At 45.0% G+C, this 10,997-nt stretch overlaps 1 protein-coding gene across 12 annotated transcripts in view; it reads left to right on the top strand.

The window, feature by feature from the left end:
• The first annotated feature begins 1,392 nt into the window (after positions 1 to 1,392).
• The window catches only part of PHC3 (polyhomeotic homolog 3), a 31,259-nt gene continuing 21,654 nt past the window's right edge, over positions 1,393 to 10,997 (top strand). For 6 of the 12 annotated variants that reach the window (XM_042881139.1, XM_042881141.1, XM_042881140.1 and 3 more), the window contains exons 1-6: positions 2,887 to 2,950; positions 6,117 to 6,264; positions 7,044 to 7,202; positions 8,613 to 8,690; positions 10,188 to 10,346; positions 10,728 to 10,826. In XM_042881139.1, coding sequence (XP_042737073.1) covers positions 6,139 to 6,264; positions 7,044 to 7,202; positions 8,613 to 8,690; positions 10,188 to 10,346; positions 10,728 to 10,826 — 621 coding nt within the window. In that variant the 5' untranslated portion in view covers positions 2,887 to 2,950; positions 6,117 to 6,138. Of the gene's footprint in view, positions 1,419 to 2,886; positions 2,951 to 3,367; positions 3,460 to 4,864; positions 4,949 to 6,113; positions 6,265 to 7,043; positions 7,203 to 8,612; positions 8,691 to 10,187; positions 10,347 to 10,727; positions 10,827 to 10,997 lie in introns of those variants that run through there. The other 6 variants (XM_042881144.1, XM_042881143.1, XM_042881137.1 and 3 more) reach the window with 5 other exon arrangements.

Below are 10,997 nucleotides of genomic sequence, written 5' to 3'. Positions count from 1 at the left end.
CTTGGGGCGGGGGGGAACCGGGAAAAGGCGGAGAGAGAGCGCGGAACTATGAAGGATGGTGGGGGGTGAGAGCACGGCCCAGCCCCGCAGTAGGACAGAGCAGCCGCTCCGGGAGCAGGCGACAGCTCGATCGCTCCGGGCAGGAGGGTGAACAGCCCTACGTTGTACCTGGTGCACCCCAACCCACACTAGGTGGGCTTTCCCTGCGGCTCTGAGAGCACACCTGTGGAGCGGAAAGCTCCACCGTGAAAGAGAAGGGGGGAAGCACCAGCAGGCACAGGGCAGCGCGGATCTCCGCGACGGAGCCGAGGCGCTCCGCGTCAGGCGGGGCAGAAACAACACCCCCAGCCGCCCTGTCTCCCCGACACGTGGTACGGCCCGCAGCACGCCGCGCACGGGCAGCACTGCGCCTGCGCAACGCCGCCTTGGCGCCATTAAGGCGGATGGCGGAGCGCGCTCAGAGTGGTGCTGTGAGGAGTGGCTTCTGTGGCGGCTACTTCGCGGCACCCAGGAGCGCTCAGGGAAAGGAGCTTCTCACACACGAGTAGAGATTTCTATTTCTGAAGGCTAGTTCGGTCAGCAGTAACGTCAGCGCGTGTAGTCGCTGAGAGATGTTATAAATCTATACAGTTAATAGTTGATGGGTGGTTAAACAGCAATTAGGAATAGCTTGGCCCAACGGTGTGCTGGCCTTGGGGGTCACTGCCGAGCACCCACCTGTGTAGGCATGAGCTCAAAGCAAATGGCTCAAAGTGCTGATACCCAGTTTTGGGGCAGCACGAGTAGAACTTTTTGAAGGGGTCACAGTGTGCTGCTTCACCTCAAGGCCAGGGAAGATGGTATCAGCATTAGGCTGTCAGTGACATACTTGGCATAGTGGAAAGCAGATAGAGAGGGAAGAAAAGGTAAACATCCTACTGTGGGTATGCCAAGTATGTGCTGATGTGCTAGTGTCAACCAAAAGGAAGGAAAATAGCCTGAAAGTGATCTCTAGAGCTCAATGAGGGCTATTGACATACCAAAACTCACTCCTGCCTGTATGGAAGTGAGGCAGCAGTGTCTGCACTCCAGAGCCTAAAATCTCCAGCATCACAACACCTGTGCCCAGCAAAGAGAAAACAGCAATCAACCAGAAACTGCAGATGGAAGGAGTTTTGTAAATAGCTGTGTATAGAAACTTCTGCTTGGGTGTGTGTGGATTGCCAAACACACAACTCTGCAGAGTTGAAAAAGAGGAGACCTTTGTGTGGGTTCTGGCACAGTGTGCTGATCGGAGAAGCACCTTCTAAGATCCCCATTTTGAGAGATCCAGATGAGCCCTTAAATTAGCCTTGCTCAGTACAGCTCGTTGGCACTGGCAATGGAGGGAAGAACAGAAACCAAACATCCAGGGATGGGGCAGGGGATCTGCTGAACTGGTGAGTACAGCCTCCTTAACAGTCATCTGGAATGTAAGACTCACATGTGGATGCTGTGGTTTGCAAAAACACGTTAGCCCTTTGAGCCTGTTTATGTGACTAAAAGGTTAAAGCAGGCAGTGAGGAATATGGGGAATGGCCGGTGCAAAATTCCCTGGGCACTCAAAGGAGTAAACCCCAACAATTTATCCAAACTTGGAATCCAAGTGAGTTCAATTGCTGGAGCCTAACTGCTGCATAACCATGCCAAAAAATTCCCCTGTAAGCCCAATGTCCCCACAGGGTGGCACTCTGACCTCTTCTCTCAGGAACAGCTCAGATGGCCCTGAAGTGTCTTCCTGTAATGGGACATCCTCCAGCCCTTCAGATGGCTCAAACTTCATCTGATAGCTCATCATACTTTAGGACAGATAAGGCAAGTCACTCAGACTCCATTAAGGCAGGCAATGGGATCAAAGAGAAACCCTAGTTTTGTTTGTGTTCCCATTCACCACTACAGATCTGTTAAAAGCAGTCTGCTGGACCCTATAGGATGATCCAACAGCAATGCACCAGGTGTTAGAAACAGGGGAGATGTGCAAGGACTGTTAAATGTATTCTGAGCATGGAGGAAAGGAGGATGGTGGTCCTGTGGGCAGCGTCACTGCTTCACCAGTTCAAACTTGTCTGTAATTCTTTGGAAAGTATTTGCATTTATAAGATGCTTACTGAGATTCTTTCCTTTGTACAGTACTCATCTATCCCACTCAGTTGCTAGATGCCTTTTTTTCAATTCCCTCACATCCAATTATCCCATCTAAAGGTCTTGCTGAGCAGCTATTTGCTACTTGTTCCTGTTGTTACTCCTGTTGCCTTCCACACGCACAGTTACTGTTAGATACTGGGTGTGACAATGCAGCAGATTTCTTCCCTGCTCTCACGGCACTGAGCTTTTTTTCTGTATGCTTGGGAACATAAGTAACAGTGAAAATAATGCTGTATGTGGAAACTCTCCATTGACATTGTGGAGCTCTAAAATGCAGAACACATTCCTTCATCACAGAAAAATGGTCCTGAATTTGTCAGGATGAGACTTACGTTAGCCTGGCACGGTACAGTGGCTGTTTGTCCCTATGGAGGCTTTGCTCACCCATGCTGACAATACAGAGCAGCTGCTACTGCCTACAGACAGGAATTAACGACACAGCTGATCGCTTATAGTCAGTTCGGAGGAAGAAGCTGCCTTCCCCATGGCCGGGAGAGACTCAGAGCAGTGAAAAAGCACCGTGAGCAGACACCTTCCTCACCCTGATCACCCACCAGCCCTCTCAAAATAGCTCATCAACTTCAGCTTTCCTACCGCAGCTGAAGCTCGCTCTCGCACACAGCGCTACGGCAGCCTCCCCGCCTCAGCACAGCGCGCTCTGATGGACGAGGCCACAAGATGGCGGCGGAGGCCATCACGTGCCCCGCGGCACCCAGTGCGCCTGCGCAGCTCCGCCCCCTGAGGGAGGCGAGAAGATGGCGGAAGCGGAGTGAGCGGCTCGTCCGAGGCGAGTGTGCTGGTGGGACGTGCGGAGGAGGGGGAGCGGCAGCGGCAGGCCCGGGCCGGGCTGTGGCGGGGCGGGGCGCGTAGGCGGGGACCCGAGCCCTGACAGCGCTCGGCCGCGGGCAGGCCCGGGATGGGGGCCTCCCCCCGCCCCTCTCTCCGCCCGCCGCCGCGGGGCTGAGAGCGGAGCGGTGGGGCCGGGCTGCGGCGCGGCGGGGCGGTTGTGCCGGGCGAGGCCGCGGCGTGCGGGGGATCGTGCCCACCCCACGGGGCTGCCCCGGGGCTTCGTCCGTGCTCTGGGGCCGGGCCGTGCTTCAGGGACACGCTGCCCTGGGGAGCGTGGGCTGGGTGCCACGCAGCAAAAAACAAAAATCTTATTTTTTAGTCCGTTGAAAATAAAACCAGCCCCTTGTCGCTCCAGGTTTGGCACTCCGAGGTTTGGCCGAGGGTGGTTTGTGCTGTAGCTGAAGTGTGGAATAGAAGAGATTGTATTCCCGTGTCTCCCAGGTTCAGGTAGAATTGCTCCTAGAGATTGTGTTTATAGGGAATTATCACTTTTCTTCTGTGTTCCATGTGGGTGGGAGTTCTAGGGAGAGGTGATGAATGAAATGAGTAAATATTTTAAACGTGAAAAAGCATACTGTTTTCCCCATAGTAACTGCAGAATGTCAACAGTGTTGGCTTTTACTGTGTTGCTTACAGAAAGCTGAAGTTTCTCAGGTGGGAGCTGTGCCATGTGCATGCGTTGTGCTGGTGGCTTCGTGGTGTGCAGCAGCGGATGCTCTCTGACCTTTTTTTGGGTATTTGGTCTTCAAGTCTCAGAACAGGGAGAGAACAAAAACTTTCGAATGTTTCCATTGTGTGTGGTGTAACTTGAAGTTACGTGCTGTTTAATATGGTCACTATTTGAATAAATACTTCTAAATGCAGTTTTCTGTTGTGCTTTATATATTAGACTTCCTTTTATATGCACAGTGATTGTTCAAAGCCAGAGTTGTGCTAAAGCTCATCCCTCAGCGAGGACCTTTGAGATGCAGTTGCACACAGTGTTGTGAACAGTCCTGGCTCGTTTATCAGACTCTGTAAGCTGGGAGTTTTGCCTTTTTGACGTTTTTGAGGAGTTAATCAGCAATTTCAGAAGATTGCATTTAATTCTGTCGAGAACTGGCTACGGTTACCAATACAGCATTGTGTTGATGCACTTTTCGTTGCTGGAAAGGTAGCCTGAGAATTCCATAATAGTTTTTGTGCTTTCTGTTATAAAAGATCTGTCTGTTGAATTGTTAATGGATGCTGGGTTTTATTACTTGAAGTGTGTTTTGTCGATTTCCTTAAGCACCTGCCTTTCACTTTATGTGGGGAGAAGCTTTGAACAGTGTCAGCACTGAGGCAGCTGAGTGTTGTTTCAGCCTACAGAGGGCAGGACGTCCCCATGCCAGGGCTGCCAGCTGCAGCTCGTTGTTTGCCATGCTGAGGTGGGACCCGAGGGGTGCCAGTTGGTGCCTGAGGAGGACTGCATGTGCACCTCGGTGCCAGGCCACACCACTGTATGTTTTAAAATAAGACACTTTCAGGCAAAAGGTTACCGGCTTGTATGGGGTGAGCATCTGATTCAGCTACTGCAGAGAGATACGTTGCTCATCTCACTAATAAGTTTTAAATGTGGCTAAGAGGTAAGGAAATTAAACATCCAATGTTGTTAGGCTAGTTTAAACAGTTGTGTAACTGCTGAAACAAGCTAGGCAAGTTGTAGGTGTAAATATTTTGATGCGTCTTTAATGCCCTCTGGAGGAGACAGGATTTTTTTTCAAGGCACTTTTCATCAGCATTGTGTGAAATTCATTTGAAGTGGTTTCAAAAGTGATGTTGTTCTTGTTACGATTGAAGCAGTTAATTTGTCTCTGCTAGCTTGTGCTCTCCTGCAGGTGGATAAGTGGCAGCTGAAATACACAACAGGTCTGATTGTTTTACAACGAAGCCGTTCTTTCCTTCACTTCTAGTGGTAGGTTCTGTGCTTTGAAAGCAAACTTCATTGCCACAAATCTTCATTGTCAAAAGAGGGCAGATATCCATACAGCGATGGGCATGAGGTCTGCTGGGGACCATGCATCCATTGAAGTTTGGCATTTCGTGTAACTGGCAATATGTGCAGTGCGAGTCAGTATGGAGAACTTTTTGGGGAGGAGGATATTGTTTTATATGTTTTCTCTAAGTGTCTGTAATATGTTTTTGGAGGGGCAGCTCTGTGTTCTGTTTTCAGCAGTGTGAGGTGGAACTCCCAAGTGTGCTCCTGGTAGATGAAGCACCCGGTGGGCCTTTCGTTAAGCACTTGGCAGTGCTGCTTTTTTGTTTCCTAGTGCATCGCAACTCTCTAAATTATTATTTATCCGAGCTCTTCTTTGTTGTAAAAAGGAAATATTTCTCCCTGCCTGCTTCTTTTTAAGTATCCTTTAAAAAGCAATAAACTGTAACTAAGCTATTTCCTGTTAATGGTAATACTGAAAGTGGAAAATAAAGCTAAGATAAACAACCCTTATACATTGAGATATGAGATTCATTTTGGTTCTAATGAGAAAATTTTGGGGGAGAGATTGTATTCTGCAACAGAAAGCAGTTAGGAAAAAGTTGTCAGAGATGCTTTGAGGTATTTTTTTCTGTGACTATTGCTGTATTTTGGGAGGCATTGCTGTAGGAAATAAAAGCCTCTTTTCAGTACAGTCTCATTCTATTTCCAATTAGAGCGTGTCACCAGTGATTTTAGCCAAGGAATTGTTTTGCTAAAGGCACACAACAGGCAGCTAGTGGCTTCTGCACTGTGCTCTGGGGAAGCAGGACATGGCAGTACACCTGTGCAGTGTGCTGGAAGTCCTGTGTGTGTTCCTGAATTGGCCTCCTATTGCTCCCTGTGATGCAACTTAGAAGATCTTCATAGAATGGCCTGGGTTGAAAGGGGCCACAATGATCATCTAGTTTCAACCCCCCTGCTGTGTGCAGGGTTGCCAGCCACTAGACCATAACTGTCTATAAATTCCATCAAGTAATAGCTGACACTGAGTTCATCCATTTGCAAATTATCTGTTGTTCTTCCCCAATGAGGCTTAGATTTCCTCCTTCAAAATCAGTATGTAATGGCTTTTGTTTGTGAACTGCTTCCATTTCAATTCTAGCAGGCTGGACGAACACTGCTCAGCTATGGAGAATGAGCCAAGCACGACAACATGTTCTGCATCCACAACCACCATTACTACCACCTCCACATCCCGGACACAGCTTCCACAGATATCTGTCTACAGTGGCTCTGACAGGCATGCTGTCCAGGTACTGGGACACCAGATGTTGTTTCCTGTCCTGTGCAATGCTCTCAAAATTTCGCACAGTACTTTACACAAAACTAGTGCACAAAATTAACTTTCCATTCTTAATTGCCATCTTCTTTCTCAATGTCTGGCTTAATGTTTTCATGCTGTTTCATTACTGTTCACTGAATGACATCAGATCACGTAAGGGTAGGACAGGGTACAGGCCTGTCTTCCAAATAATGAGAGAAAAATCTTACGTGAAAGTTTGGTTTTATCAGTATTCCATAAAGGCAGAGATTATTAACATAAAATTTTACAAAGTAATAGTACAGTATAAAGGTTTTCACTTGACTTATGTTGCTTACAGGGATCCAGAGGTCTCCTTGTGTGTGTAACTCTGCTTCTTGGATCCACCCCCATTTTATTGTTCTTTAATTAAGATCACCTGGAATTTTGTGTAGCCTGTTCTGCTGGGTTTGATAATGAATCTCACAAACTATACTCATCTTCCAGAAGATGGAACACTGTGTGGGATGTGATCTGAGAGTGTAAGATGTGTACAATATCATTTGTGACACAACAACGCATTGCCCAGGCTTTATTTGTAAACCTGGGTGTATTTATAGTGACTGTTTGGTAACGTTGTTGAGAAAAGTGGTGATGGAGCAAATTCAGTATTGTCTAATTGGTGTGGAGAGGCATTATTTGGCTTTACTTCCTCACACAGGTGAACTTCAGCATCGTGTTAGCACAGTGTGTACTTTATAATTGTAATAATTACCTACTGATTCATCACAGGTTATTCAGCAGGCCTTGCATCGTCCTCCTAGCTCAGCTGCTCAGTACCTCCAGCAGATGTATGCAGCCCAGCAGCAGCATCTAATGCTGCAGACTGCTGCTTTGCAGCAGCAGCACTTAAGCAGTACCCAATTTCAGAGTCTGGCAACTGTACCACAGGTGAGAGTGAAGATTGCTGAAAAATAGTGGTTTGCTACTTTCTGGAGTAGGACTGCAATTCTAGAGCATTGTCAAACATAATAACAGGTTAAGTGCCTGAGCTTTTAATGTCTCACAATAATTCAGTGTTATATTTTAATAATTTTGTTCTTTTGAATTGTATCTTCCTCCAAACTATTTGGTGAATTTAGTCAGCCTTGTAGGTGCTCCAGTAGGCGTCCATTCCATGCTTTACTGCATACATTATAATGCATCATGTAAATCATCAAACAGGAAAAGATATGTATATTAAAAATAGACTGCTTCAGTCTTCATCCCATGATTTTTTTTCTGAAAGTTAATGGGGAAAGCAGTGAATAGCCATGTGCTTTAGTAGAGTCTGATTCAAGTGGTGAACATCTGGTGTTTCTTGCCACACATCTGGCTGTGTTTTAAGTAAAGGCAAAATTCAATTTTAACTCCAAGAGTGGAAATATAGGTAGTAAATGACAATGCTACATTGCATTTCTGAATCAAAGCTTTTAATAGCCATGGAACATTGGATTAGATCTGTTCTGAAAATTCAAGCAGTGGAAGGCTTCCTTTGACCTCAGCTGACCGTGGGCTGACAATACTGTCTTGCAGAGATAGCTGGCTGGTAATTATTTTGTGTGAGGAAGCACTAATGCAGGTAAAAACTTCAGGGATACAGCTGTTCACTGGCAGAAGTAGGATGGACTCTTCTGTCTTCTGGCTTCTACTTACATACCTTCTCCAGTAGGTCAAGATAATATATTGATGTATTTTTTGGGATAGATTTATACATGTGCTATTATGGAGATACAGTGAAGAGGTTTAGATTGGGGAAGGCTAAGAAGTTTTGGTATGCAGTCTATTAAAATATCTATATCTAAATCACTGTCTCTGTATTCAGCTGAAGGTCAGGAATAGTGTACTGCTATAGATACTTGTTGTGTGTCCATTAACTATAATTCCAGAAGATATGAGGATGTTCCTTGCAGCATTTATAAAACTTATTTTAATTTTAGAGGCTTATAATAAAAATTACAACGTGAGTTTTAAAAACTACAGTTTGTAATGATGTATTATAAATTCTGAACAGCATAGGTGGTGAGCTGATCTGTTGGCTCCATTGTTAGCAGTTTGATAAACTTCACCTCTGGTAGTTTTTGTTCAGGTCTTGATCTGTGAGAGTCTGCCTGAAAGCTGGGAGGAGTTCAAGGCAGTTGACGCCTTGCAGGTACCAGCTCACAGTGTGGAGTTCACTTTGAAAACCAGTCCCTCTGAGCAGTATTCCTGCTGCTAGCTCGGAGAAAGTGATAGGAGTTTTTCTGACCGTTTATGCAATATTATGAACATCACTTGAACGTTTTTTGATTTCAGTATTTGACGCCTATTCTTGCTATCTAGGCAAGCCTGTCAGGTGGGAGGCAATGTACTTCCCCCACTGGGAGTGTCACTCAGCAGTCAAGCATGTCGCAGACCTCGGTACGTAACTGAACAAAGCCCTCCATCCATTCTCAACCCCTGTTGGTTATTCTATAACTATCTGGCAGCACTGAAAATACTTCAGTATTTAAGTTTGTGTGGTTAAACAGAGTACGACGGGATCGCCAAATAGCAGAATGATGACTGCAGTAAGTGTTGGCTGCACTTCCAGTGTCTGCCGCTAAGCCTGGTGTGAGCAGTTGTTGCTGGTTGGTGTTGGAGGCTTCCCTGGTCCCAGCCCGCTCTCAAGGGGCGGCTGTGCACTCGTCGGGCGCGAGTGACTGTTCAGACTGCTGCAGGAATCCCTCCCTGAGCTCTCATTTCTTGCTGGATTTTTTTCACATTAGTTTCTTTGGTCGGGGCACATCTGTAGATTGAAATCACAACAGTGTATGCCACTGATTACAGAGCACTGAATCTAATGAATCCAAGTCATTTCTCATTTATATGAAACTGGTTAAAGTGTAGCTTTCATTCTTTTGTTATCATCGTTTATCATGCATCTTTTATGCACTTTAACTTACTTTGTCCATATTCTAATCATGTGCTCGGGTTTGTTGTTAGCAGCTCTGTGTTCAGTTCATGCTGCATTTCTTTAAATAACATCTTCAGAGTGTAATTTGCACAGTCTCCATGTGCAGTTCTACAGCTGTCCTGAGTAGGACTTTGTTAGTCCTACAGACATCCTGCTTATTAATCATGCCCTCAAGCTGTTCATGGCTTCAGTGCATAGCTTCTGTGATGTAACTGTACAGCTTTTTTAAGCTCTCATAGCATTGCTTTGGCTTACAATTGTTAGAAGTCAAATTATTCATTCGTTAAATTTGGGAGAAAGTTTTAAAAGATGTCTGATGTTAAGCTAACAGAATAATTGGGCTTGGATTTTCAAGGAAATCTTAAAATTATCTAAAAGAGCTGGGCACTTAACTCTGTTAGATGTGTTAGAAAAACAAACCAGCTTTTGCCTGATGCCAAAAAGAAATTTTCTATGAGCCTTTAATACGAGATTATGAAGAGCTGTAGTTTCCAGTCGTTTTTTAAATGTGTATATGAGGAATCAGTCCGTGTTTGTCAGCACAAGTAGGCATCCTGGTCAAGTTTAGTAACAAGCATCTCAGAGGCTGTCAGTCCAGGCAGATAACACAAGATATTTTAATAATAAAATTCAAATGTTTTTCTTAAAAAATGACAAGCTTATGCTGTGTGTTGTATGAATATGTATTTCTATGAGGTGTATTTTTTTCAGATTTTGTAACATCATCATTTATGTTTGTTAGTGCTTGTTATCATGTACTGCTAAATATTCCTTTTAGTTTGAGAATGAAAATGTACGGTCTTGCCAGAAACCAGTTTTTTGATGTTTGGCTCAATATGTTCTTGGTATCTTTACAGTTCAGAGCTTTCAACTGGCCCTGCCATTTTTGTCAAAGGCTTTCTGGCTTTAAATCCTAGGATGATTGAATTTCCATGACAGAAGCAATATTTTTGTTTCCTTAGATTAACCTCTCCACCTCTCCTACACCTGCACAGATAATAAGCCGTTCACAGACCTCCAACACCACCAGCAGCAGCATTACCCAGCAGACTATGTTGCTAGGGAGCACCTCTCCTACCCTGAGTGCAAGCCAGGCTCAGATGTATCTCCGAGCACAAATGGTAGGTTTTGGTTACAGTCCTTAGGCTTGATGGATGGCTTGGGCTGTTTTTTCTCCCAAAACGATGCTGTTTCTGTTCTTATTTTGTTTCTGGGAATTGCTTTGGTATTTTTCTTCAGTTTCAGGTGGCATTAAGAGTTTAGTCACTAGTGTATGAATATCAAGCTCTGGAACACTTTTTACCTTATTCATTTTAAGTTATATTTACTTAACATAGTGCAGCAAATAAAGTTCATCTAAAGGAAAAAGAGAAAAAGTAACTTCTAGAAGTTGTACGTCATGATGTGTAACACGTGTTTCTCTTCAAAAGTACAGCACTGCTTTTCTTTAAGGTATCTTAGAAGTTTTATTCTGTTACCTGGTATTTTTTCTTGCTTAACAGCTGATTTTTACCCCTGCTACCACTGTGGCTGCTGTTCAGTCTGACATTCCTGTTGTCTCATCATCTTCCTCATCTTCCTGTCAGTCTGCAGCTACTCAGGTGAGCTTGTGTAAATTTCTTAAGGTTGTGTCCAAACCAAGTGTGCCAAAACTGGGAAGTAGGGAAACTTTATGGTTAGGTTTTACTGAACTACAAAAATTAGTAATTATTCTGTTTCTGTACATTTACAGTGTGCTCTCTGTTCTGTCATTGTGCATTTAGAGGTGGTTG

The sequence above is a fragment of the Lagopus leucura genome, unplaced genomic scaffold, assembly GCF_019238085.1.
Source record: "Lagopus leucura isolate 7727_CA_CO unplaced genomic scaffold, USGS_WTPT01 Super-Scaffold_100029, whole genome shotgun sequence".
Lineage (NCBI taxonomy): Eukaryota > Metazoa > Chordata > Aves > Galliformes > Phasianidae > Lagopus > Lagopus leucura.
The sequence above is the reverse complement of the archived record's forward strand: the minus strand, read 5'-3'. Positions and strand labels throughout refer to the sequence as shown.